The sequence below is a fragment of the Pezoporus occidentalis genome, unplaced genomic scaffold (genome assembly GCF_034315485.1).
Source record: "Pezoporus occidentalis ecotype Australia unplaced genomic scaffold, CSIRO_AGI_Poc_V1 ctg299, whole genome shotgun sequence".
Classification (NCBI taxonomy): Eukaryota; Metazoa; Chordata; class Aves; order Psittaciformes; family Psittacidae; genus Pezoporus; species Pezoporus occidentalis.
The window spans coordinates 170,733-194,999 of NW_026914929.1; the positions used below are offsets into that span (position 1 = coordinate 170,733).

General features: G+C 57.4%; 3 protein-coding genes across 5 annotated transcripts in view; 1 reads left to right on the top strand and 2 right to left on the bottom strand.

Moving 5' to 3' along the window:
* The window catches only part of DDX49 (DEAD-box helicase 49), a 139,843-nt gene that overhangs the window by 114,502 nt on the left and 1,074 nt on the right, over positions 1-24,267 (top strand). The window contains exons 2-12 of one of the 3 annotated variants that reach the window (XM_062626847.1): positions 19,904-20,010; positions 20,091-20,214; positions 20,289-20,374; positions 21,077-21,198; positions 21,294-21,481; positions 21,600-21,740; positions 22,291-22,366; positions 22,440-22,516; positions 22,962-23,059; positions 23,411-23,485; positions 24,084-24,172. In XM_062626847.1, the coding sequence (XP_062482831.1) occupies positions 19,904-20,010; positions 20,091-20,214; positions 20,289-20,374; positions 21,077-21,198; positions 21,294-21,481; positions 21,600-21,740; positions 22,291-22,366; positions 22,440-22,516; positions 22,962-23,059; positions 23,411-23,485; positions 24,084-24,172 (1,183 nt within the window). Of the gene's footprint in view, positions 1-19,853; positions 20,011-20,090; positions 20,215-20,288; positions 20,375-21,076; positions 21,199-21,293; positions 21,482-21,599; positions 21,741-22,290; positions 22,367-22,439; positions 22,517-22,961; positions 23,060-23,410; positions 23,486-24,083; positions 24,173-24,267 lie in introns of those variants that run through there. The other 2 variants (XR_009966291.1, XM_062626846.1) reach the window with 2 other exon arrangements.
* CERS1 (ceramide synthase 1) lies at positions 694-12,707 on the bottom strand. The gene is made up of 7 exons (XM_062626836.1): positions 12,426-12,707; positions 4,562-4,721; positions 3,775-3,955; positions 3,345-3,506; positions 2,379-2,526; positions 1,680-1,828; positions 694-980 (listed from the first exon to the last, which is right to left on the bottom strand). The coding sequence occupies exons 1-7, from the start codon at positions 12,645-12,647 to the stop codon at positions 938-940; spliced, it is 1,065 nt and encodes a 354-aa protein (XP_062482820.1). The 5' UTR covers positions 12,648-12,707; the 3' UTR covers positions 694-937.
* On the bottom strand, positions 14,735-19,707 carry COPE (COPI coat complex subunit epsilon). The gene is made up of 10 exons (XM_062626837.1): positions 19,561-19,707; positions 19,362-19,424; positions 18,917-19,017; positions 18,578-18,730; positions 18,140-18,193; positions 17,664-17,745; positions 16,476-16,631; positions 16,139-16,207; positions 15,583-15,657; positions 14,735-15,096 (listed from the first exon to the last, which is right to left on the bottom strand). Exons 1-10 carry the CDS (start codon positions 19,675-19,677, stop codon positions 15,049-15,051), a joined length of 918 nt encoding a protein of 305 aa, XP_062482821.1. The 5' UTR covers positions 19,678-19,707; the 3' UTR covers positions 14,735-15,048.

The window sequence follows — 24,267 nt, forward strand, 5'->3', positions numbered from 1 at the left end:
ACAAGGAACTGGGATTAACGCCCTGAATCCCCCCCTCATGCTGGGAGGGAGCTGCACGTCCCAGCACAGACACAGGAGCAGCCCTGGCCCTGCAAGGGGAGAGCCATGGGGCTGCCCAGCACAGACACAGCCTCGGGCAAGGCTCAGGCCAGCCCTGCCTGGAAAACCAACAGGAGGAGAGGAACTGTTTGTTCTTTGCTTGAGCAAGCAGATGGTGCTGGGTGAGGGCCTGGAGACCCCTCAGCAGGGGACCCTGCAGGACCGGGGCTGGCTTTTTGAGCAGCTCTAAGACCTACATTGGCTTCTTAGGCAAACCCAAGCTCCTGGCCCTCATCTGCCAGGGCAGGAGGCTGCAGTAACGCTCCAGGGCTGGCTTTCCAGGCAGACTGGCTCACGGAAGCTCTGCATTAGTGACCCCTCCTGAGGAGGAAGGCTCGGAGGTGCCCCACATCACCTCTAGTCCCTGCCCAGCAGCTAGAGAAGAGCTGGCTCCAGGCTCCCCCGGCCTGGCACGGTGCTGCCCATGCAGGAGAGGACGTTTCCCCCCCCAGCTCGATGCTGGGGCAGAGGAGCCTTCAGGGGCTGCTGAGGAAGGGCTGGTGGGAGGGTCCAACAGTAAAGACAGGGAAGATCACAAAGGGGCTGAGGACAGCCAAGGGATGGAGCGACAGAAGAAACACCAGGGGACCTAAAGCCAGCTCCAAATCCTACCTGGACCAGCAAAGCCGCAGCCTCAGCTGAACCAGCACGGGCTGGCTACAGGAAGCACACGAGCAGCAGGTGAAGCCTGCTCACAGCCAAGCCCCAGGAGGGGCCTGATCCTGTCAGTGGCGCCTCTTCCCCGGCTCCGGGCAGGGGGTGAAGGGGTGGCAGGGGTGAAGCTCTCCTCGTGCTGGGATCGAGTCCTGGGTGAGCCCCAGCTGCGGCCGCGTGTCCCTCACAACCGCTTGTCCTTCACGAGTCCATTCTTGAGGTGCATCCTGCGGGAGAGCAGAGGGGCCGTGAGCACCAACCTGCCCCCCCCCTGCCTGCCCCACATCACCGCTGAGACCGGACCTGCCCCCCCCCGCCTGCCCCACATCACCGCTGGGGCCGGACCTGCCCCCCCCCGCCTGCCCCACATCACCGCTGAGACCGGACCTGCCCCCCCCGCCTGCCCCACATCACCGCTGAGGCCGGACCTGCCCCCCCCCGCCTGCCCCACATCACCGCTGAGACCGGACCTGCCCCCCCCGCCTGCCCCACATCACCGCTGAGGCCGGACCTGCACCCCCCGCCTGCCCCACATCACCGCTGAGGCCGGACCTGCCCCCCCTGCCTGCCCCACATCACCGCTGAGGCCGGACCTGCCCTGCCAGGCTCTGCCCACCCCATGAAGCAGAGATGCTGCTCAAAGACAGCAGCCTCAAGCACAGAGCCAGCCTTACACAGCGAGCAGGGGAAGGGCTGGGTGAGCACCCCCGGCACAGAAAGGAGGACAGACACCCCGCAGTGCCTGGCATGGGGATACAGAGCCCTTCCTGACACCTGCAGCAATGTTCTGTACTCTGTGTCAAGAGATCTTCTATCTTCATGCTCAGCAATGATCCCCCTGACAGCGGCTCCAGGGTCCTGGGTCTCTGCCCCCATCCCGTCCCCAGCCCATAGATGCTGTGCACGTGTCACCCCCTGCCGCATACCCTTCTTTCAGAGCACTGGGCAGTTGGAGTCCGGCCTCCCTCTTCTTGGCCGCCGCGGGTTTCTTGCTGTCCTCCACGTCGTACTCCCGCACATCGTTCACCTCCTGCATCTGCCCCATCAGCACCTTGGCCACAAACAGGACGATGTACTGCGGGGGAGAGACGCCGTCAGCCACAGACACCAAGGCTTAGAGCTCTTCCTCCCAGCCTGCTCACTCCCATTTGCTAAGTGGGACCTTGCTCTGCTCTCCTCAAGGCCAAGAAGGGCCAGGCAGATCCCTCTGGGACGGCCAAAGCCCTGGGATGCAGCGGGAAGCAGCGCTCCTGCAGCTGCCCTTAACCTGTTCCATCCCCGCAGGACGATGGACTCGGATGTGCCCTGCTGTGCCCAGGGCTGTGCTGGGTAACAGGAGACCTCCAAGTCCACCCTTTCTGCACACCCCCCCCAGGCTTCAGGGGACACCAGAGCATTTACACCCACATCACGCCCCAGCCCCGCAGTGATAACTGCCCTTATCCCCCCTCCCCATGGATCACACTCGGAATTCCAGCTCGGAGAAGCCCCCAGGCACTGACCTGAGTTTCCCTCCTCCCCCCTGCAGTCCCCTGAGCTGCTCCCAAGACAGGCAGCGGGCGCCATGCAGGAGCAGCAGAGGAGGGAGAAGCCAGTGCAGGGGCTGCTGAGCTCCCCCCACTCACCAGAAACCAGTAGATGTTCATCAGAGTGAGGACAAGGAGCAGAGCATTGAAGAAGAAGTAGAAGGGGATATTAGGGACCAACTGGAGGCTGGAGTAGCAAGTGGCGTAGAGCACCTTGAGGGGGAACCAGTAGAGACGGAACCAGAACCTGCCGGGGCAGAGGGAGCAGGGTGGGTTCAACATCCCACAGGGATCCCAAGAGAGGGGAGAGACCCAGCACGGCGTCCCCAGCGCAGCCTCCTGCCTGCAGGCAGCCCTCACCCGCTCCCCTTGCACCCGCAGTCCCTGCTCGTGGCCTCTGCCTTGGGTTTCCAGGTCTGGCTCCAGACAGGGCTTCACGGAGCCCCTGGGGAAGGGAGAATACAACTTCTGTGGGCACAAAAGGTCTGGCAGCAGAGGCTGCCTGGAGGCAGAGCTTTCCCAGCGCAGAGGCAGGTCCACGCCACAGATCTCCACTGGAGCAGGAAGGTTTTCTTAGCCCCGTGCATCCCTAGTGAATCACTGCACACCTCTGCTGCTCTCCTTGCCTCAAACCGAGGGCTCTTCCTGCCACCCCTCAAAGAGGGAGGAAGGACACAAAGGAGGAGACAACCTGCACGTTACCCCTCTCTGTTCCTTTCTTCCCTCCTGCCTTGCCCCAGGAACAGCAAGGCTGGAACCTGGGACAGCCCCAAGTCCTGTTTCCTTCTTGCAGAAGTGTTTCTCACTGCTCACACCAAGCGAGTGGGAAAACGGCAACAGCTCCTGCTCCCCTGGGGTCATTTGTCACGCTGCAAGCCACATTTCACAGGCACTTGTGTGGTGACAGACGGCAAAGTGACTACAGAAGGATTCCAAGCCCAGCATGGGGGCAGGCTCTGCGGGAACCTCTTCCCAAGCGGTTGGTTCCCATGCATGTACCCCGAGGCACCGGGGGCACTGCAAAAGCTGGTGAGGAGGGTGGGGAGTGGGATGAGCCAGACTCACCAGCTGATGGTGAAGGTGAGGCAGCCGATGTTGGAGAGGACATCGTTGAGGCGATGGTAGACACCCCCCCGGTGCTTGAAGTAGACATTGAGCTTGGTGAACTCCAGCTGGATATCGTTGACGTCGTGCAGGAAGAGCACGAGGATGCCCACGTTGTGGTACCTGTAGGGGAAAAAAGAGGAGGAGGGAGATGCATGGGGCAATGGGTTCCTGTTAGCACCCAGCACCCAGAGGCCAGTACACTGGGGGAAGATGGAGTCCCCAAAGGATCTGGACACCCGGCCCCGGCAGGGCACGTGCTGCATCATGCAAGGGCTCCCAGGCGCTGCGGTACGTGCAGGCAGGGGAAGGAGGGAGGGAACCGGAGCCCATGGGATGCAGGCGAGCACCGGCAGCCACAGCTCCTGCTGCCCGTGGGGCAGGACCTCACCTGAAGGCGTAGGAGCAGGCGATGAGGGTCAGTGCGACCACATGGTGGAGAAGCATCACCACCGAGTCCTTGCGCCACGTGTCCATGTAGGCCGTGGCGTAGATGGAGTGCCCGTAGAAGCTGCACTGCATCAGGTAGGCGACGGCGATGTCCGTGGGCACGTCCATGCCCTTCTGCCAGCCTAGGGTGGGACAGAGGCACCCCAGTGAGCACAGAGCCTCTGCCCGCAGCAGAGACGGGCCCCAGGCAGCCCCAGCGCCTCGCTGTGCTCAGGGCCCCTCTCAGCTCATCCCAGACACAAAGGAGGCGAAGGCTGCAAAGGAACCCAGGTTATCCTGGCTCCCAAACGCTGCTTTGGCATTAGACCCGCTCTCAATCCTAGATCTAAGAGAGAAGCCCTGGAATTGCTCAAGGCCAGGTTGAAGGAGGCTTGTGGAAGGTGTCCCTGCCCGTGGCAGGGGGGTGGAATTGGATGAGCTTTGAGGTCCCTTCCAACCCAAATCAGTCTGGGATTCAATGATTTACTTCTCTCCTGCTTTATCTACTCGATCCCCTTCCCCTGACACATCCCAGCCCCTGCCACAACCACTAGGTGACTCTCTAACGAAATGAACCGAGCGAGCCTGCTGTGCCCTGTCTATGATACCCACATCATCATAGGAAAGGCAATTTAGGGGTTTGGTCTTATCTTTTGCTCACCCCAACTCCCACTCCCTCGGTCAACCCAGGCATCCTATGAACCTGGACATCTTAATCCATCCCCACTTCTCCCAGGCTCTTGCTGTACCATAAAAGACAGACGGTGGGTCGTAGAAGAAGGGGTACTCGGTGAAGAAGAGCAGGTAGATGCCATACGACCAGGATATCGTGTAGAAAAGCAGCTTCCAGGCACTCTCTGGCATCTTGGCAGCATCTTTCGGCCGCAAGTTGCACCACTCCCCAAAGGGCTGCAAGGAGAGGAGAGAAGCATCCTCACACAGGGCAAGGAGACAGGAACAAGGAGGTCAAAGAGGCTCGGACAGAGGCTGAAGATGCTTCCACTCAGCCTCACCGATAGCTGTGAAAGCAAAGCCTTGCAGGGAAGGCAGGAGCCTGTGTCCCACGGCCCGGGCTCAGCTCCATGCCCTCGCTCCAGGAGCTGGGCTGGCCCTGGCCGGCTCTGCAGAACACAGGAACTCCAAACATCAGATTCCAGCCCAAGGAGACCCAGAGGAGGAACCCATCACTGCCCTGTGCATCCAGACCCCGCAGCGCTGCCAGCCCAGAGCAGAGCCTTCCAGCCGAGGAAGCAAAGGCTTTCAGAGCCCTCACACACCACACGCGGCTCCCCAGCACGGGCAGGCAGCGGTGGAGGGGGCAGCCTCGCAGGTGATGGGTCAGACCAGGCTGGGGCACCAGGACCTCCTGTGGCACTCATGTTCCCAAGCAGCTTTTTGTGCTGGCCAGCACTGACACAAGGGATGCAGGGACAGGACGAGGGGAATGGCTTGAACCTGCCAGAGGGGAGGCTGAGATGAGCTCTTAGGCAGAAGCTCTTCCCTGTGAGGGTGCTGAGGCGCTGGCACAGGGTGCCCAGAGAAGCTGTGGCTGCCCCATCCCTGGCAGTGCTCAAGGCCAGGTTGGACACAGGGGCTTGGAGCAAGCTGCTCCAGTGGAAGGGGTCCCTGCCCGTGGCAGGGGTTGGAGCTGGAGGAGCTTTCAGGTCCCTTCAACCCAAGCCCCTCTGGGACTCCATGGTTTCCCCCCCGTGCTTGGCAGCTCCGCTCCCCCCCATCAGGGCTGGGCAACAGGAGGAAACCTTCCCAAAGACGAGCACAGGGCGGGCAGGGAGGACGCGCAGCGCCCGCGTGCTCTGCTCATAGGAGCAAGAGCTCCTCACCCCACGCTCCAGGGGTAAGAAGCACCACGGGGCCCCCGGGCCAGGGACAGCTTGGAAATGAGAGCAAAAGCATTGAGGAGCCTCGGCTCCATAGGGGTGACCTGGAGCAGCTCCATGCTCCACCTCGGCCCGTGTGCCGGCAGCGAGCGATGCTGGAGCCTGCCCTCGGCTCCGGGCCCCCCGTGGCAGCTGAGCAACACCAGGCACCGCTCCTGCTTCTCATCACACGAGCGACAGAGCCGCGGCCGCAGCCAGCTCGGGGTCCAGAGGGACCCAGCGCTGCCCGAAGTGCAGATAACGTCCAAGAGAGAGACCAGATCCGCTCCAGATGACAACGGCATGCCTGCAAACCCTCTGTGCCCTGCCCCGGCTCAGCACTTCCCGGCTCCTGGATGCTCAAAGGCTATATTAAGGCTCCAGCTGTCCCCAGGCAGCGGCTGCTCTGGCTTTTAGCCCCTCTCCGCATCGGGGTTTCAAAGGACTCCACTCCAAGCATTATCCCAGCCTCAAAGTGCTTTGTTCCAAGCTCTGAATTTCCCAGCACTGGTCAGCCCTGGAAGCACCAGCCCCACAGAGCCCTGCCAAGTCGTCCCCTCCAGCCCTGGCCTCCCACTTGCATCTTGCATTCACAGCGTGGCCGTCCTCCCTGAGACCAGGAGCACGCTGCTGCCAAGGCTTCTTCCAACAGGAGCCACAGGAGGAAAAAGAGGAGGAAGCTTGAAGGGGGAATGAATAATGCAGAGCCAGAAAGCATGAATTATTTGTGTCTCCATACAGCGGGGCACAGGAGCAGCTCACGTATGGGGACAGCTCACCGTGCTACACAGCAAGCTGCAGAGCCCCTGCCCTCCTCAGCTGGGCTCAATTCAGGATGCTGAGCTGAGCCCCAAAATCCCTGTTGCAGCTTTGCTGCCCATCACCAGCCAAGTCATGTCCCTGCTTCCCTGCACCTCGTCTCCTTACCTGCAAAGGGGGAAGAACACCACTTGTTCCCACCCTGGGTGGGCAGAGACAAGGATCATCACCCATGGGGCAGGCACGCACCACCTGCATGAACAGCCCCACTGCAGGCATGGCAGCAGCTCCCAGGCTGGAGCAAAAGCAAAGCCTAGGGAAGGGTGATCCTGCTCCAGCTTGGGATGGCTGATGCTCAAGAGAGGCTTTAACCCTGATGGTTAATGACAAGCCCTGGAGAGACCCTCCTCTTCCTCCCTTCAACAGCCACCAGGCATCTGAGGCTGTGCCCTGAGCACTACGGAAATGGGACTTAGCTCTAGAGCAGACACAGAGAAGGAACTGAAGAGAACCAGCATCACCCAGGGGTTGGGGGCACAAAGTAATGTCCCTGGTGACACCCCCCAAAACCTCGGCCACTTGCACGGGGAAGCACAAGCCAAGGAGAGGCCCAGACCAGCCCACGCCATGCAGGACGTGGGAGATGTGCAAGGTGGGAGACGTCCTCCCATCACCCGGCTGCTGTTCCCACGGCAACGGAGCAGCGATGCCTGTTGCTAGGGGTGACGGGCGCTGCGGCGGGAGCAGCGGATCTGGCTCCGGCTGAAAGAGCCCAAGGCTCTTGGCAAGCGATGTGCAAGGCTGTGCTTGAAGGGCAGCCCGCTCTTCCTCCCTCCTCCTCCTCCTCCTCCTCCTCCCCATCACCCCCACGCAAACCTTCACAGGCAGCTTCTGATTCACCTGCACAACTGCCAACGCTGGGGGACGTGCCTGCTCCCCCACAGCATCACCATGCAGGGGGAGGAAGGGAGCGAAGCAGTGGGTGAGAGCGCACCGGGAGCCGTTCGGAGCTGCAAAGAGAAACCGAATGGAAGCTGTGGCTGCCCACAGCTCTGCTGAGCGTCAGAAAAAGAACAGCTCCTCGCAGCAAAAAGCAAACTCCTTTCCTCTCCCTTTTCACAGCCTGCAGCACGAGAGGGAAGCAGCCGGTCCCCTCACACCGACACCCAGGCACAGCAGCAGGAGGACACGAGCCCCTGCAGCAGCCGGGCAGGGATGGGTTATGAATTGAGGCACCTTCCCCCCAGCCTGCCCCCATCGCCGCTGCCACCCCCCGGCCCAGGGACCAGCGCCCGGCCAAGTCCCAGCCGAGCTGCGTCTGGCTCCTGGGCACAACGCGTTCCCCAGAGGAACACAAAGGAACGGCTGGCACGGAGCACCCGCAGCCGGGAACTGGCAGCTTGACATCAGCTTTTACTCGATGCAGATGATAATGATGAGCAAGCAGGGCTCCAATTCAAACCCTGGCCGCAGCCAACAGCTCCTGCCCCTTCCAGGGCAGCGGCTCAGCTCCCCGCAGCACAGCCTGGGGCTGCTCCAAGCTGCAATGGTGCTTTTGCACCCCAGCGGGCTCTGTCCCCTCCATACCCAGCCTGGACTGGCTGCCACCCCCTGCCACAGCAGGGATGGGGCACAGGGCCTATGGAAGGGAAGAGGCAGGAAGACATCACTGCTCTGTAAAGCAAGAAAATCCTATAGTGCCTATAGGAAGGGGGAAGGAAGAGGCCCCCCCTGGAGAGGGGCTTCAGACAAGGGCCTGTAGGTGCCGGCCAAGGGGAATGGCTTGAACCTGCCAGAGGGGAGACTGAGATGAGCTCTTAGGCAGAAGCTCTTCCCTGGGAGGGTGCTGAGGCGCTGGCACAGGGTGCCCAGAGAAGCTGTGGCTGCCCCATCCCTGGCAGTGCTCAAGGGCAGGTTGGACACAGGGGCTTGGAGCAAGCTGCTCCAGTGGAAGGGGTCCCTGCCCGTGGCAGGGGCTGGAACTGGATGGGCTTTAAGGTCCCTTCAACCCAAACCAGGCTGGGGTTCTGTGATAAATGAGTCTCCTGGAGCCTGCAGACCCAAGCCCGATGTGAAAGGGGAATTCACTGAGCACAGCAGGAATTGCTCCAGCACCTTGCAGGGAGGCACTCGGTGCCTCAACTTCCCTGCCCGCACAGTGGTGAAGGGACCAGGAAGCTGTGTTAGACAGACATGAAGCAGGAGGTGCTGTGGCAGTAGCAGCAAGGCAGATGTCATTCCTTGCTCAGCCCCTCTGCAAGCAGTGTGATTTGCCCCTGAGAGGGAAAAGCCCCAGCAGACACGCTCTGAAGACAAGACAGCACCCATGGGGTGCTGCGGGGCTGATGAACTTCCTCATTCCCCACTGCAGACACAGGGAGAGCAGCCCCTGCTCCCAGCAGCTTCACCCCACGGGGTGAAGAAAGGACCCATTGTTGTGGCTTCCCCCCCTCGGCGTCGGGGTTGTGCTTCCAACAGGCAGAGCACAGCGGGATGAGCCATGGCAGCAGCACCCGGGCTCTGTCAGGTCCTTTGCTCGGAGCAGAGCAGCGCTGTGGGGCTGGTGTGGGGCCCACACATCCAGTGCAGGGGCTCGGAGGAACCAGCCTGGACAACCCTGTGGGGTGGAGGAAAGTTGCATAAAGCTCTGACAGGGATAATGGGGACCGTGGCTTCCCAGCTTTCTTGTCCTTCCCGGGGCAGCGCGGTACCAGTCGCATGGAAACCCTGCTTTCCAGAGCATAGTTTTTCATTTACACAACACTTTTCCTTGCAGAGGACACTGCAATGTCCTACAGATCTTGACCCCACTAAGAGAGCAGGCTCACTGGTGTGGGTCCGAAAATGGGGAACATTTACCCACTGCAGAGCAAAGGCAGAGGGCCAGTAAGGATGGAGGCGATGCCTGACCAACACCATCAGGTTCAGAGGTTGCTGTTTATGGAATCCCAGCCCAGTTTGTGTTGAAGGGATCTGAAAGCTCCTCCAGCTCCAACCCCTGCCACGGGCAGGGACCCCTTCCCCTAGAGCAGCTTGCTCCAAGCCCCCATGTCCAACCTGGCCTTGAACACTGCCAGGGATGGGGCAGCCACAGCTTCTCTGGGCACCCTGTGCCAGCGCCTCAGCACCCTCAGCACCCAGGGAAGAGCTTCTGCCTAAGAGCTCATCTCAGTCGCCCTTCTGGCAGGTTCAAGCCATTCCCCTTGCCCAAAGCCCCCAGATAACATTTTATAGAGTGGATTTTTCTCACTGATGGTTTCTGGGGACTTCAGCTTCGAGCAACAAAGATAACTCAGGGGAGTTTAGGGCTAAGAGCCTGCCCAGCCTTGCCACAGCTATTCCGGGTCACCTTTGTGCATGAAAACTAAGAGCAGACCTGGGTTCAAGTCCACTGCACCCCTCAGGACCTGCCTGGAGGGCCGGCTGCCGGCACAGCAAGCTGAGCTCCAGGTGCTTCTCCAAGCCTTTCCCAAGCGGAGCTGCCTGGTCCCATTCCAGCGGCGCTCGGCTTCGGCACTGCCAGGCTCAGCTGCCTCCAGGGGGTTTCATTAACAGAGATGCTCAGGTTGCTGCTTTCTAATCAGGCTCCCCAGAGCCTGCAGCAGCTCCTTGCACACAGGGTCACGCCAAGGACAGCGGTGCTCAGAGACAACAGGCCAAAATCCATCTTTGCTCTAAGGATGGTGGGAAAACCACCTCTACCACGGGCCCCAGCTGCTGCAACCAGCCCACGCTTCCAAATCCGAACCAAACCCTGCGTCAGGCACAACCTCTGCCACTCCAACCCAAGTGGGAGACCTCCTGTGACAAAGATGGTGCACGTTCAATGCTGCTATGGTGCTAGAAGAGAGCAAGGAGCCTCCCTCCCCTTCTCTCGATCCCACTGATCAGAATGGGGCCACGCAGACAGCACAGGAAGAGGAAAGTGGCTTCAACGCACTCGTTTCTCAGCAGAGCGGTCATGGCCAGAGCTAAGTAAGGTGCAATTTAAGTGCAGAGCATCAAGGGCTTGTGGTGAGAGTTGCTTCCTCCTCGGATGCAGGGAACGAGAGTCCCCACGGTGAGGTTCATTATTTATAGCTGACGTGCAGGAAGGCAGCTCCACGCTCTGAGGGCACTTTGGTAACCGGGAGGGTTTCAGTTCTTGCAGGGAACATGAAGAGGTTCAAGGTGAGGACAGATGCTCCCCGAGCCTGCACTGGGAAGTGATGCCTGTGCAGGGGAGAGGACTCCTCCTGGGGTTAAACTGATCTTTCTTCCCCCTGAATTTCGTCCGGAATGACCCCATTCTACTGCTGCCATACAGGGACCACAGCTGGGGCCCCCAACACAAGAGGGTTGTGGACCTGCTCAAGTGGGTTCAAGGGCTGGAGCAGCTCTGCTCTGGAGCCAGGCTGAGAGAGCTGGGCTGGGTCAGCCTGGAGAAGAGAAGGCTCCTGAAGGGGAGACCTGAGAGCAGCTCCAGCGCCTAAAGGGGCTGCAGGAAAGCTGGAGAGGGGCTTGGGACAAGGGCCTGTAGGGACAGGCCAAGGGGAATGGCTTGAACCTGCCTGAGGGGAGACTGAGATGAGCTCTTAGGCAGAAGCTCTTCCCTGTGAGGGTGCTGAGGCGCTGGCACAGGGTGCCCAGAGAAGCTGTGGCTGCCCCATCCCTGGCAGTGTTCAAGGCCAGGTTGGAGCATTGGGCAAGGTGGTTTAGTGTGAGGTGTCCCTGCCCATGGCAGGAGGTTGGAACTGGATGATCTTAAGGTCCTTTCCAACCCTAACTATTCTATGATTCTATACACATATATATATGGAGAGCCTCATCCCTCCCTGCTGCTCCCCTGCCACCTACCTGCTGGGAGAAAACTCCTGCTGTGGCAGTTCCCTCTGCAGCACAGCCCTGTGACACATGCAGATGCTGATGAAGCCACAAGAAACCAGCTCAAATCCCCCCCCCCTTCTGCAGTTACAAGTGACCCATTTCTCCGCTCAGCACTGGGACAAGCTGCCAAGCGTCCTCGGGGAGCACTGAGCGGGCTCCACACCACCAAGAGCTTCTCTTTCCCTTCTCTGATCACCACTCACTGTAAAGGTGAGCCCGGCACAAGGAGGAACTGGAGCACACAGGAAATTACCTCCAGGGAAGCAGTTCACCCAGGGGACAGGGCCTGTCCCACGGAGCCGCAGGGAATCATGTTGGATGCATGCAGATGAGGCCCTCGGAGCCACGGTTTAGCGGTGGCCTTTGCAGTCCTGGGGTAATGGTTGCACCTGATGATCTTAAAGGTCTTTTCCAACCTGGCTGATTCTGTGATTCCATGCTCAAGGCCTCGGGCCACAATAGCCATGGATGGGTGAGAGACGGGTTGTCCCTGCGTCCCCAACAGCAGTCCCCTGACCCAAAACACTGCATCTCCCCTGCTTCTGCCCCTCGAGTCCTACCAAGGCCAGGATAATCGTGAAGCAGAGTAGCCAGCATCTCTCCAGGGAAGCAGCGTAGAGGAGATCGGCTCAGCTGGGACTGAGCCATCAGAGAGGGGAGGTCTCTGGTCATGACACACGCTTTTCACCGTGCGAAATTAAACAGAGCCGTTCCCCGCTCGGGGGCACATCCTGCTCCCCCTGCCCCTCACACGGCCCCGCGGTAGCACGGAGGGGACCCCGGCCAGCAGAGCCGCGCGGGGGCTCCCATCGCGGCTCCCCCACGCTCGCAGGAAGGTCAGCCCGGCGCTGCAGCGCATCCCTCCAGCCCCTCGCCGCGCTCGTCACCGCCGCACCGGGGACGGACATGTTCCCTGCGGCCCACGGACGAGAGACGCAGGAACGCGAGGGGGAAGCAGCGGCAGCCCCGGAGCCCGGCACTACGGGCGCACAGCGCGGGTGGGGTTGGGGGGGGCTCCGCAGCGGGATGCGGCCGCGGAGGAAGGGGGAGCATCACTCACACACACACACACACACACACACGCACCCCATCCCGCACCGCCGGGACTGACCCGAAAGAGGCTCCGTGCGGCGGCGCGGCGCAGCGCGGTCCAGCCCAGCGCTCCGAGCGCGCACAGGAGCACCTCGCCCCAGCCCAGCTGCGCGCTCTCGGCCCAGGTCCGGAGCGACAGCTCCCAGCCGCAGTCGGCGCAGCCCCGCGCGGCCGCCGCCAGGCTGCGGTAGCCCCGGCGCAGGAGCAGCCCGTACCCGGGCATGGGCTCGGGGGCCCGCATGGCGCTCCCGCCGCCGCGCTGCCCGCCGGCTCCGCGCACGCTCCGCGGGGCGGGCCGGGGCCGGGGCTCTCCCCCCGCCCCGCGCCGTTACCGGGCGCTAAGAGCCGCCCCTTCGGGCTGCGCTCCCCGCAGCTCATCAGCGGCCCGTTAATGAGCGCGGGGCGGGGCAGGGCTCATTAGAGGCCGTTAATGAGCGCGGCCCCTCCGGAACGCTCCCCTCCTCCCGGCACCGCCGCTCTGCCGCAGGACGGGGCCGTGACGCGAGGCTGGAGCGGCTCCAGCAGCAAGAACCCGACACAAACACTAATAGTTCAGTGCAGAGAGATGAGAGCTGGTGAGAGACCAGGGGAAGCAGCGCTGCTGCCAAGGGGCACCCTTCGGGCAGCCACAGGGGCTGGAAGTTCCCCGCAGTGCACAACACGTTGCTCCTGCAGTCCCCAATAACCAAACCCCGGACTAAATCTTCGCCCTTAAACGAGATGCAAAGAGAAACGTTCCTGCAGCTCTTTTTTTCCCTACCTCTCTGCAAAAGCCTGCAACCAGCAACAGATTCGTCCCTTCCTCACACAGCAACTGGGAGTTCCCACCCCTACAACAGCTCCACTCGGGCACCTGCTGCAGCCGCAGAGGCTCTGGAATCATGAGATGCACCTGAAAGCTGCAACCAACCCCTCCCAAGAGGTCCCCTGCTGGAAGACTTCCTCCAGTGCCTCCTGCAGCAGGCAGGCAGCTTCCACCCCAGCCCGCTGCTGCTTCAGAGAAGGGGAATCTTACTGTGGATGCGTTCAAAGTGATCCATCCAGCCACACAGACAGCCCGACACTGGGCTCACTGGAAGAAACCCGAATTTAAGATGAAGAGTCTCCTGAAATACCAACACTTGAATTGGCTCCTGACAAGGCACAACAGGACCTGGAGCAGCTCAGCAGGGTTTGGTTTCAGCTGTGGAGGACTGAATGGAGTTCAGCTGTGTCCACCTGCCCCAGGACCATCAGCTAAATTGCAGCACTAAATTGTACTACAAGAGATGGAGAATAACCAGCAGCAGCACAGGCCCCCATGAACTGTGACATGAACCAGCTTGATAGGGAGAGAAAAAGACAAAACAGAAATGAGCTTCATCTCACTGAAAGCCATTCCTCTGACCACAGCCATTGTGCCCTCGAGTTCACTGGAACCTCTCAAATTGGGCAGCAGTGAGAAAACACCAACTCCTTCCTCTCAGGGGCCTGAACACCATGTTCCCCTCCTGCCAGGGACAGCGCTGGCTCCTGCTGCCCCTTGCTTTTATTGTTTATGTTTTTAAGTCGATTTATCATGGCCCATCAAGTGGATAATGGCTGCCCTGGACACAGAAGCCCCTTTCACACAGCTCCCTCACACAGCTCCACAAAGGAAACATTCATCCAGGCCCAGAGCAGGAATAACCCCTCACTGAAAATAGCTGCTGGCTAAACCCGCTGAGGACAGACAATGAGCCCTTTCAGAGCAAGCAGGCGAGGTGGGCACAAAGGAAACGTCGTCAGCCACACTCAGAGTGCAGCACAAACCCCTCTTCCCCCCCTCCGCAAAGGCAACCCAAATGGTAATTCAGAAGATAACTCAAACATCAGAGGTCAGGAGGTCCCAGCCGAGGGTTCTGCTCAGACTCTGTGCTCTGCATCGTGGCTACAGCAGCACTGTCCTGTGAACAGCAGGCAGGAGCCACAGCACCCACACAGTCACGTTATGTTCCACAAGCACCACACCTGCAAAAGTGAGCAGTGACCTCCGTGTGTACCACAGGAGGTACTTCCCTGGCTGCACATAGGAGCTGCTGCATTTTACCAATGTAAGATTAAGGTTGAGCCTATTACAGTGGGATTAGCTTTATTCTGGGGAAGGTTTCTGTCTCACCAGCAGTAACCCCAGCAGCAGAGCGTGCTTCTTCCAGTGGAAAAGTTAAAGAAGTCATCAGTCAGCCTGGAAGATCCATAATTCAGGATTCATCCATGTACTGAATGCAGGTGTTTAACCTTCATACTCCTCCCACATCAGTCCAGATGACAGGGCTCGGTCCTGGGGTGGAATTACTTGAATTCCAGAAATTAAGGACCCAGAAAAGGCTTTATTAGGAATGTTTAAGGTACAGTGTGGCACACTCTTGATTCGCACTGTAGTTTAAACAGAGTTCAGGACTCAGGTAAACCAGAGCACAGGCTTTGCAGCTACCAAATTCAAGCAGCCACGTGTTATATACAGGTTTAACAGCATCTCACTGGACTGCAAGACCCTCCCCATGGGGAGAGAAGGCAGACAACTTGCAGAGAGCATTTTTCTGTGTTACCAGGGAGGTTTTCTGCACATCAAGCCCAGTTCCCAAGGTACCAGAGAGCAGGTCTGCAGCCTCCTTTCCCTCTCCTCAGGCACTGGGGGCGTACTGCACAGCCAGCCGGTCAAAGTCGTTCTCCTTCAAACCAGAAATAGGAACAGAATGAATAAACCTTGAACTTTACTGGAGGAGCTGAAGAGAACATCACTAGCACAGCTCACTAAGGCAACAGGAATTCTAAGCAGCAAGATCACCTGTTTCAGTTCTCAATTGTTTTCAGTTTGTTCCATTTTCCCTGTGCCATCACCTTAATCCCTCTTTCTCCCTCCCCAGAAGGATGTTTCCTCTGTTTAAGCACAAAAATCTCATGTAACAAGATTAAGAACCTGTATGTCAGAGATTCTTTCAAGATATGACCATTTGGCTCCTTTGTTTAACATCTGGCTCGTGGCTCCCAACATCTCCCACAAGGGCTAGGAAATTCACTGTGATAAGTGATGTGCCAGAGAAAGAGCAGTTACCCTCCCCCTGCAGTCGGGTTTGCTGGTAAAGAATCTGCTCACCCCATCAGAGACTGGTATGAGGCATGATAAATTCCTTTTTATATTAGAGAGGAACTTGTACCTTGGCCTGATACTCCTTTATGAATGGATGATTCTTATGTGCATCTTTCAGCTGTGACAAATAGCGATTTGTAACCTGATGGGATGAGAGAAGTTTCAGTATTAACAGGAGGAGAAGCCAAGAGTTTCAAACATCACATTTCAATGGGGTTATTTACAGTGAGTCCAGACCCGATTTTCTCAGTGCCCCAAACATTAGCAGCCCCAGTTAAAACCAGTAAGAACTGGGCATACCCTGTGCTTAAAAATTAGACCTTAAATACTGGGTTCAAGAGAATAGTCAGTGAGGACTGAACTCGGAATTCAAGCCATTCCTTTTCCACCCAGGTCTTCCTCTCAAGTCCACCCCTCTGTCTGCAGCATCTGTATTTCCACAAACACTTTATGGAAGATGGGAACTCCCCACACCCCAGAACTGTTCTGCTTTGTTAATGCTGATCCTGATGAGAACTGCAAGCCCAAGCAAAGTTACAGGCCCTCAGAGCACAGACCCTGCCCGCAGCAGCACCAGCAGGTCGATTGGATCTGCTTGGTGAGTACAGTAAAACAGGCCTCACCTCTGGGGGTTTGCCCAAGTGCTGCGACAGGACCACGAAGTTGATCAGGGTCTCAGGATGGCCACTGTCCTGCAAACAAGAGCAACCATCTGATCTGATTTACCTCCAAAGCAACAAATGGTACCAACCAGCAGAGCTCTGCAAGAACCAGTTGTGCCCAACCTACAGCTCACTTCACTGGAAAAGGCAGAGTAGAAGCAAAGGTTGGTATCGAGAGCAACCACCGTAGCCATATCTATCAATGGGTTGCGATGTTCCTGAAGTTTAACAGTGAAGGTCATGCTGCTTTACTCTGTGTCTCCCAGAGAGCAAATGTGCCTGGCAAAACCAGAAGTACCTTGTCCAGTGCCTCCTGAAGCACTCCTTCTGCATCGTCCCACTTGCCCTGGGCCATGTAGCAAGCTGCTTGGCCGTTAAGCAGCAGGAGGGTGGAGGAGCATTTGTCTGCCATCTCTTGGAAGATGTAATAAGCATCTTGTAACTTCTCACCACCCTGTGAAGGGAGGAAACAAACACCCCCAGTTTCATTCCATGTTGCTAAGAAGCCTGCACGTTCTAGCCATGGTTGAAGGACCAGGCACAAAGTTCGTCCCTAGGGTTATAAAGCACAGGCATGGAACGTGTCAGAACCAATGCTGGCAGCAGCTGGCATTCAGGTGGTACCACAACACATCACTGCAGAACACAGATGAAAGAAATGCAAAAATATGGAATATTAAGAACTATTTAAAGGATCAAAAGAGCCAAGCCTCCCTTCAAACAGAAAAAGCCAACCACTTCAGAAGAACCTCTTCAGGTGTTAGATGGAATCATGGGATTAGATTATGAATGAGATTTTTATAATTAAATGCAGATGTGGATACCTGGCTTTCCAAAAAAGCTTTAGACAGGTCCTACAGGCAGAGGTGTCCACCAGTCACAGGTGGGAGCACTTGAGGAAACTAAGACCTTAAGGAAAATCAGCTGTGCATTATGGCAAGGCAGGGGTTCAGCATAACAGATTTCCTAACAAAGCCAAGTGAACACTAGAAAGAAATCTGAACAGTACAGCAGGTTGTGTCCTGCTTAACCTTGGACTTCACTGAACTTGAGGAGACTACTTTCCAATCACCCCATGATCTGGGCTGTGTTTGGCTTTGTCTGATTCACAAACACCCTTAAAGACAGTCTGCTCTAAGCAAAGAATAACACTTATTTCTTGGAATTTAACTGCAAGATCTGGATGCTGGTACCGCTGCACTTGCCATTTTATATTATAATGCTTTGTGAATTATTTAAGTGTGGTTTAGCCCTTCCCAGTGTGAGCTGAAGGCCAAGGAGCGCAGCTGAGAGACTGGCAATCAACCCAGGCACTTTGTGAAGCCAGCTGCCAGTATTTTCTGTGTACTTGAAGGAAGGGGAAAATCAGCCAACCAGCCCAGCAAACCCCCTGCATCCTCTTCTGAAAGTATGATGTGCAAAGAGCAAGCTGTGGAGTGATGTTTCTCCGTGTTGAAGGCCAAGGATCCCCATTTCAGACACTCACAATGGCCAGGTTCACCCAGGCAGTTGCCAGCTGAGTCAGAGTTGCATCCTCATCTTGCTCCTGCATCTTTTTAAGTTCCTTGCTGCAGAAGGAAAAGTGGGAGTCACACAAGGCAAAAAAAAGCTGTGCTTTCTTCTCTCAGCTCTTCCATATAATGCCACAAACACCTCTTAATATTTCACTGAAGCAATCCATGAAAGACTTCCCTGTTTTACTTCCTTATGGGAAGCCAGAAACCCAGGACTTGAGATTCAAACCACATTCTGCTGAAGGGAGGATTAAACCTGGGGGTTCGTCTCTTCCTTCAGCTGTATCCAGCTCTATTACCTCTTTTGCAGCACATCCACATCTACACACAAGTTGTTCTCCCCATGGCAGGGGTTAAAATGCTGCACCCTGGGGGAGGCTGGGTGCTGAAAATTCTCTTATCACAGCCCACCCCAGCACCATTAAGAAGCAACCAGACACAAACTTACCGAGCCAGATCAAGCCTGTCAAGCTTCAGCAGAATCTGTATCATCATGGCCATGCTGCAAGGAATAAGAGCAAAGTGATTTTCACAACTGCAGGCTTTACCTCTCCCAGTGCCCTGGGACAAACCTCCCTGCTGTGGGGCACCAGCTCTGGGAGCAGGGCAGCTGGCTCCATGCTCCCTCACTGCACTGACACAATGCTCAGCTCAGCAATTCTGAACACCCTTAAATCAATAAAGCAGGTTCTTAAGTTTCACAAGGGAGCAATAGACTTGATATGGGAGGACAAGCACCAAAGCACTTCCTACTCCAAAAGGCAAACCTCAAAGGAGCTTCTCAATGGTTTCAAGGCTTTTTAGAGAAACCAGACCTCAGCCATTCATGGGGCACCTCTCCCAAGCCACGAGAGAGGCTCCGGGATGCTGGCTGAGTTCCACCTACCACTCCAGGCTCTCCCCTTGGTGCAGAGTGCGCAGAGCTGCATCCGGGTTCTTGTCATGGAAATAGATGGAAGCAGCCATCAGCAAGAAGGTGGTATTGGCCACATCAACGCTTTTGGCCATTTTCTTGTCCAAATCAGCAACAATTGCATCCCTGTGAAGAGCAAGGGTGAGAATTTGTGCGTCTCATCACTAAGCACCCTGACAACTCTCAGCTTGAGACTGACTGGAAAACCTCCTAAAAACCCCAATAAAGACCACACTTCTACAAGAAACTTTCCACATGGAAGCAGATTCCTCGTAGGATAGCGCTCAAGGTCCAACTTCTTATCAGTCTTACCTTTGGCTCTCATTTGAAAGATATTCTGCAAACATTCTCACTGCCTGGAGCTCAGGGCTAGCGTTGGCTTTAATTTCATCCAGGACGACACCGTATTTCCTCTGTGAAAGGCAACAAAGGCAAAGCTGTGACTCTGAGAACACAGGGCAGACCCGTTAACCTTAAACCCCAGTGAGAACAACCAGGAACAGCCGGTTTCTGCTTTACAGCTCACATCAGGCTCTACAAACGCAGCCAAACCCAATAGCCCTGACCACCCAAAGAGGCCCCACGAGGTCACGCTGAGCCTGCACGCACCGCGCTGCAGTCACGGCTGTACCGGTATCAGGGAACGCGTTATTCCCAGTGCTAAAGGAAGAACTGCTCCCAGAGTGGCCAAGCCTGAGCTCGGGTTCACAGCTCCAGGCAGGTTACCCCGAGGGAAACGCCGCACTCCCAGCCTCACCTGCGCGATGTAGGCTCGGAACAAGAACACGTCCCTCTCCACTTCCTTCTCCGCGCTGGACGGCTGAAGGGGCGACAGCAAACAAGAAACGCTCTCAGGGGGCTGCACAGCCACAACCCGACCCCACCGCAGACACCCCCAGGCACGCACACACGACCGGGGCCCTCGAGGAGCCTCAGGTCGGCGCCTTCAGCCGCACCTTGACGCGCTGCGCCTCGTTGATGGCGGCCTGGTAGGCCCCGATGTAGAAGCTGTTCTTCACGTCGAAGAGCTCGTCCCCATCCCCGCCCGGCCCGGCGGAGCCCGCGGCCGCCATTGCCCCCCCTCAGACACGTCTCCGGAAGCAGCTGCGCCGCGGAGGCTGCCGGGAGCCGCGGTCTCCATGGCAATCCCCGTGCCAGCCAATAGACACGCCAAGAGGTGGCAACGTCACCAGAGCGCCGGAGGTGGCTCCTGAGGCAGATGGGATGAGCAGCCAATGAGCGGCGGGCGTGCGCGCTGACGTAGTGACGGAGCGCCGGTGGCGGCGCTGTCATGGCGGAGTTCCGTGCGCTGGGGCTGGCGCCGTGGCTGGCGGAGCAGGCCCGGCAGGTGGGGCTGGCGCGGCCCACGCCCGTGCAGGCCGCCTGCATCCCGCCCGCGCTGCAGGGTGAGCCCGGACCCCCCCCGCTCCGCGCCCCCCGCCGCCAGCGCCGCCCCTTCACCGCCTCCTCCCTTCCCTCCCCGCAGGCCGCGACTGCCTGGGCTGCGCCAAGACCGGCAGCGGGAAGACGGCGGCCTTCGTGCTGCCCGTGCTGCAGGCGCTCTCCGAGGACCCCTACGGCATCTTCTGCCTGGTGCTGACCCCCACCAGGTACGTGCTCCAGGGACCGGGACCCGGGACCCGGCCCCGGCCAGGCCCCGCCTCACCGCGCTCCTCCCCGGCAGGGAGCTGGCGTACCAGATCGCCGAGCAGTTCCGCGTCCTGGGGAAGCCCCTCGGCCTGAAGGACTGCGTCGTGGTGGGCGGCCTGGGTGAGTGAGTGCTGCTGCGGGGGGTGGAGGGAGCAGAGTCCTCTGGAGCTTCTCCTTCCACGTGTGCTAGGGAGCCGTGATCCAGCACCAGGGCAGCGGAGGCTTGGGGGGGGATGAGGAGAGTGAAGTTTTCCAGCTTTACAGAGGGAATCACAGAATGGTTTGGGTTGGGAAGGACCTGAAGATCATCCAGTTCCAACCCCCCTGCTGTGGGCAGGGACACCTCACACTAAACCATGGCACCCGAGGCTCTGTCCAATCTGGCCTTGAACACTGCCAGGGATGGAGCATTCACAACTTCCCTGGGCAACCCATTCCAGTGCCTCACCGCCCTTACAGTAAAGAATTTCCTCCTCATATCCAATCTAAACTTCCCCTGTTTCAGTTTGACCCCATTACCCCTTGTCCTATCACTACAGTCCCTATTGATGAGTCCTTCCCCAGCATCCCTATAGGCCCCCTTCAGATACTGGAAGCTGCTCTGAGGTCTCCACGCAGCTTCTCTTCTCCAGGCTGAACAGCCCCAGCTTTCTCAGCCTGTCTTCATACAGGAGGTGCTCCAGCCCCTGCTCATCCTCATGGCCTCCTCTGGATTTGTTCCAACAGTTCCATGTCCTTTTTATGTTGAGGACACCAGAACTGCACACAATACTCCAAGTAGGAGCGCGTGTTCCATGGTCCCCTCTGTGGGTCTCCTTGCAGACATGGTGGCACAAGCACTGGAGCTCTCCCGCAAGCCCCACGTTGTCATCGCGACGCCTGGCAGGCTGGCAGATCACCTCCGCAGCTCCAACACCTTCAGCCTTAAAAAGCTCAAGTTCTTGGTAAGGTTCTTTTCCAGCTGGGTTTTTGTGCTTTTCAGCCTCTTCCCTTCTCAGCTGTACGTGTGCATGAGCTCAGGGGGTTTGGCTCTGCCTAGATTATGGATGAAGCTGACCGGCTGCTGGAGCAGGGCTGTGCCGACTTCACTGCAGACCTGGAGGTGATTCTGGAGGCTGTTCCAGCACGCAGACAGACCTTGCTGTTCAGTGCCACGCTGACCGACACGCTGAAGGAGCTGAAGAGCCTGGCTGCCAACAGACCCTTCTTCTGGGAGGCCGTGTCCGAGTCAGTGCTCACCCTCGCTACACAGAGCCCTGTTTCCTCTCTGGTTTCTTGTCTCCTCACTGTCCCTCATGGTCTGTGTTCACTTGCCCAACTGTTGCTGCTGGTGCTTGCCCTCCAGGGTGCGGACAGTGGAGGAGCTGGACCAGCGGTACTTGCTGGTACCCGAGGCGGTGAAGGATGCGTATCTTGTCCACTTAGTCCAGACCTTCCAGGACGAGCACGAGGACTGGTCCATCATTATCTTTACTAAAACCTGCAAGTGAGTGGCCTTGTTCTTTGTGAGCACTCATAACGCAGACACTTCTACTTGAGATTCCAAGCCTGTGCTGCGTCGGGTGTTAGGCTGGGGTGGTGTTTGCTTCCACAGTCTGCTTGGTAGAGAAACACCTTTTCCTTTGAGCAGTTTGGGGCTGAAGGGCCACCCAAAACAAGTAGCACGCCAGGAGGTCAAGCTGCTTTACCTCTCTGCATCTTTTCCTCCTGCTGGTGGATACTGGGAAAGGGATGGGGCAAATAGCCCTGTCTGCATCCCAGTGCTGCTGCTCCCTTCCTTCGGGTGGTTCAGGTGACTGGGATGGAGCCCTGGAGCTGGTGACATTCCCCTGAGTGCAAGGGGAAACCATTCCCACTGCCTGGGGCGAGCGGGTGTGGAGTGGGGATCCTGTGCCCTGCCTCTGTCGCAGCGCTGCAGCATCGAACTGTGGTGGTTACTTGTGTGAGGGCTTCTGAAGGAGCCCAGCTCTGTCCTGCTCCAGCAGCTCCACGTTTCCCTGCGGCATTCTGATTCATTTATTGGGTTTTCCTTCAAGGGACTGCCAGGTCCTGAACATGATGCTCAGGAAATACAGCTTCCCTTCTGTAGCTCTGCATTCCATGATGAAACAGGTGGGTGATGGACAGACCTGGGAGAGGGATGTTCAAGTCACAGTGTGCCCCATACAGGCTTTTCTCTTGACAGCGGCAGCGATTTGCAGCTTTAGCAAAGTTCAAGTCCAGCATCTTCAAGATTCTCATTGCCACTGACGTTGCTGCCAGGTAAGGGAAAACCACAGTCTCTGTTGCCAGAGATCTTAAACCTGCTTTTGAAGCGCCAGAACTGCTGTGGAGATTTGGCTAGGGTTAGCAAGTGGATAGCTTTATAATCCCCCACTTGGGTAGGACGGGGTTGTAGAACATCTCTGAGCTGTGTTTTGGTGCAGTGTAGCTCTGATCCTGGCTTGTTTTGCTGCAGTGGGGGGTTGTGTTCTAGCAGGAGGATGATTTCTGTGATCTCTGGGTCAAGGAGGGAACGGTGGGCTAGGAGGTGATGCTGTGTTTTGTGATTGTTGGAGAGCTGCAGGAGGCGTTCGTCCTAGAACCAGCCAGTGAAGATGACATCCGTGAGATTATGGGGCTTGGGGAGAAAGCAGAAGACAGGGATTCAAACTGCTTGTATTAAATCAGCGTCTCCCCACTTCTGTTCTCCTCCCCTGTGCTGCAGAGGTTTGGACATTCCTGCAGTCCAGGTTGTCATCAACCACAACACTCCCGGCCTGCCCAAGATCTACATTCACCGTGTTGGCCGGACAGCGCGTGCGGGTGAGCAGGGAAAGCTGAGTGCCCTTTGCTGCCTGAAAGTGGGATCCCAGTGCTGTGGGCTGAGCCTGGAGCAGGGACAGGGAGGCAGCAGTGCAGTAGCAGTGCAGTCCGGTTGGGCAGTGCTAGAGCTGCTGAGCCCTGGCTCAGCATCCTGCCTTAAGGCTGCAGTGCTGCCTGGTGGCTGCTCTGCACTGGTAGTGAGCTGAATTTGCAGAGCAAGCAGAGAGCCTTTGAGTGCCCCATGAGCAGACTGCAGCAGGGCAGACTCATGGGGGTGATGGAATTTGGCATGGGTTAGGCTTCACCTCCCTCTGCTCAGCAACACTCACATCTCATGTTTTCACCATGCAGGCCGGAAAGGCATGGCCATCACACTGGTGACGCAGTACGACATCCATCTCGTGCATGCTATTGAGGAAGAAATCAGTAAGTAGAGCACCATTAACGCTGCTAAACTGTGGGATCCTGTGTGTTCCTTTGTGCTCGTGGTGCTTGCAGTGCTGATTTCATCTGTGAAGAACGATCCAGAGCATCAGTGTGAAAATGGTTTCTCTTCCCTGTGTGGCTGAGGCTTGGAAAAGAGCAGGATCATCAGCAAAGCATCAGCTTTGATTCTGCTTGAGTGCATCAGGCATGAATGGGTTTGTCTTCCTGCTATTCCTAGTGGAGGAAAGCCAGTGGTTGGGCTGTGTGTAACCTTGTTATTAAAGCAGCCAGCTTCTTCCTTACTCCCTTGCTACTGCGAGTGCTGATGTGGACAAAAAGGACCCATGCTTTGCATGGCTTCAGGATTCACAGTTTTTGAGGAAGGAGACCTAATAAATGCAGCACTTTGTGCTATGGGGAATTGTAGGCAGAGGGGAGGATTTGATCTTTGTTGTAAGGCTGAAGAAGTCAGTGGTCACAGTGTGTGTCAACAGTCCCACCTCTAATCAGTGCAACTGTATGAGGTTTTGACCAGTTGAGAATCTCCTCCTGGATTTTGTACCCAACCCTGGTCTGTGAATGTCCCACCCCGATTCAGAGCTGAAGCTGCAGGAGTTCTCTGTGGAGGAGAAGTTCGTGCTCGACATCCTCACCCAAGTGAACGTCACCAGGAGGGAATGTGAAATAGTAAGTGTGCAAATGTGAAGCCCCTGTGTTCAGGGGACTGGAGAGCTTGGGCAACCGGGAGGTTCATCACAGTCTAACGGGTGGCTCTGGCTGTG

Excerpts from the sequence above, each read along its gene's own strand:
- CERS1 (XM_062626836.1), bottom strand. The coding sequence starts at position 12,647 with ATGCGGGCCCCCGAGCCCATGCCCGGGTACGGGCTGCTCCTGCGCCGG. Across the intron at positions 3,507-3,774 it reads GCCTGCTCCTACGCCTTCAG|GTACCACAACGTGGGCATCC; the intron begins GTGAGGTCCTGC and ends TTTCCCCTACAG. Across the intron at positions 1,829-2,378 it reads TGAACATCTACTGGTTTCTG|TACATCGTCCTGTTTGTGGC; the intron begins GTGAGTGGGGGG and ends TCTCCCCCGCAG.
- COPE (XM_062626837.1), bottom strand. The coding sequence starts at position 19,677 with ATGGCGGCCGCGGGCTCCGCCGGGCCGGGCGGGGATGGGGACGAGCTC. Across the intron at positions 16,632-17,663 it reads CCTGGGTGAACCTGGCCATT|GGTGGTGAGAAGTTACAAGA; the intron begins GTGAGTGTCTGA and ends CTCCCTTCACAG. Across the intron at positions 16,208-16,475 it reads TTCAGGAGGCACTGGACAAG|GACAGTGGCCATCCTGAGAC; the intron begins GTACTTCTGGTT and ends TCTTGTTTGCAG.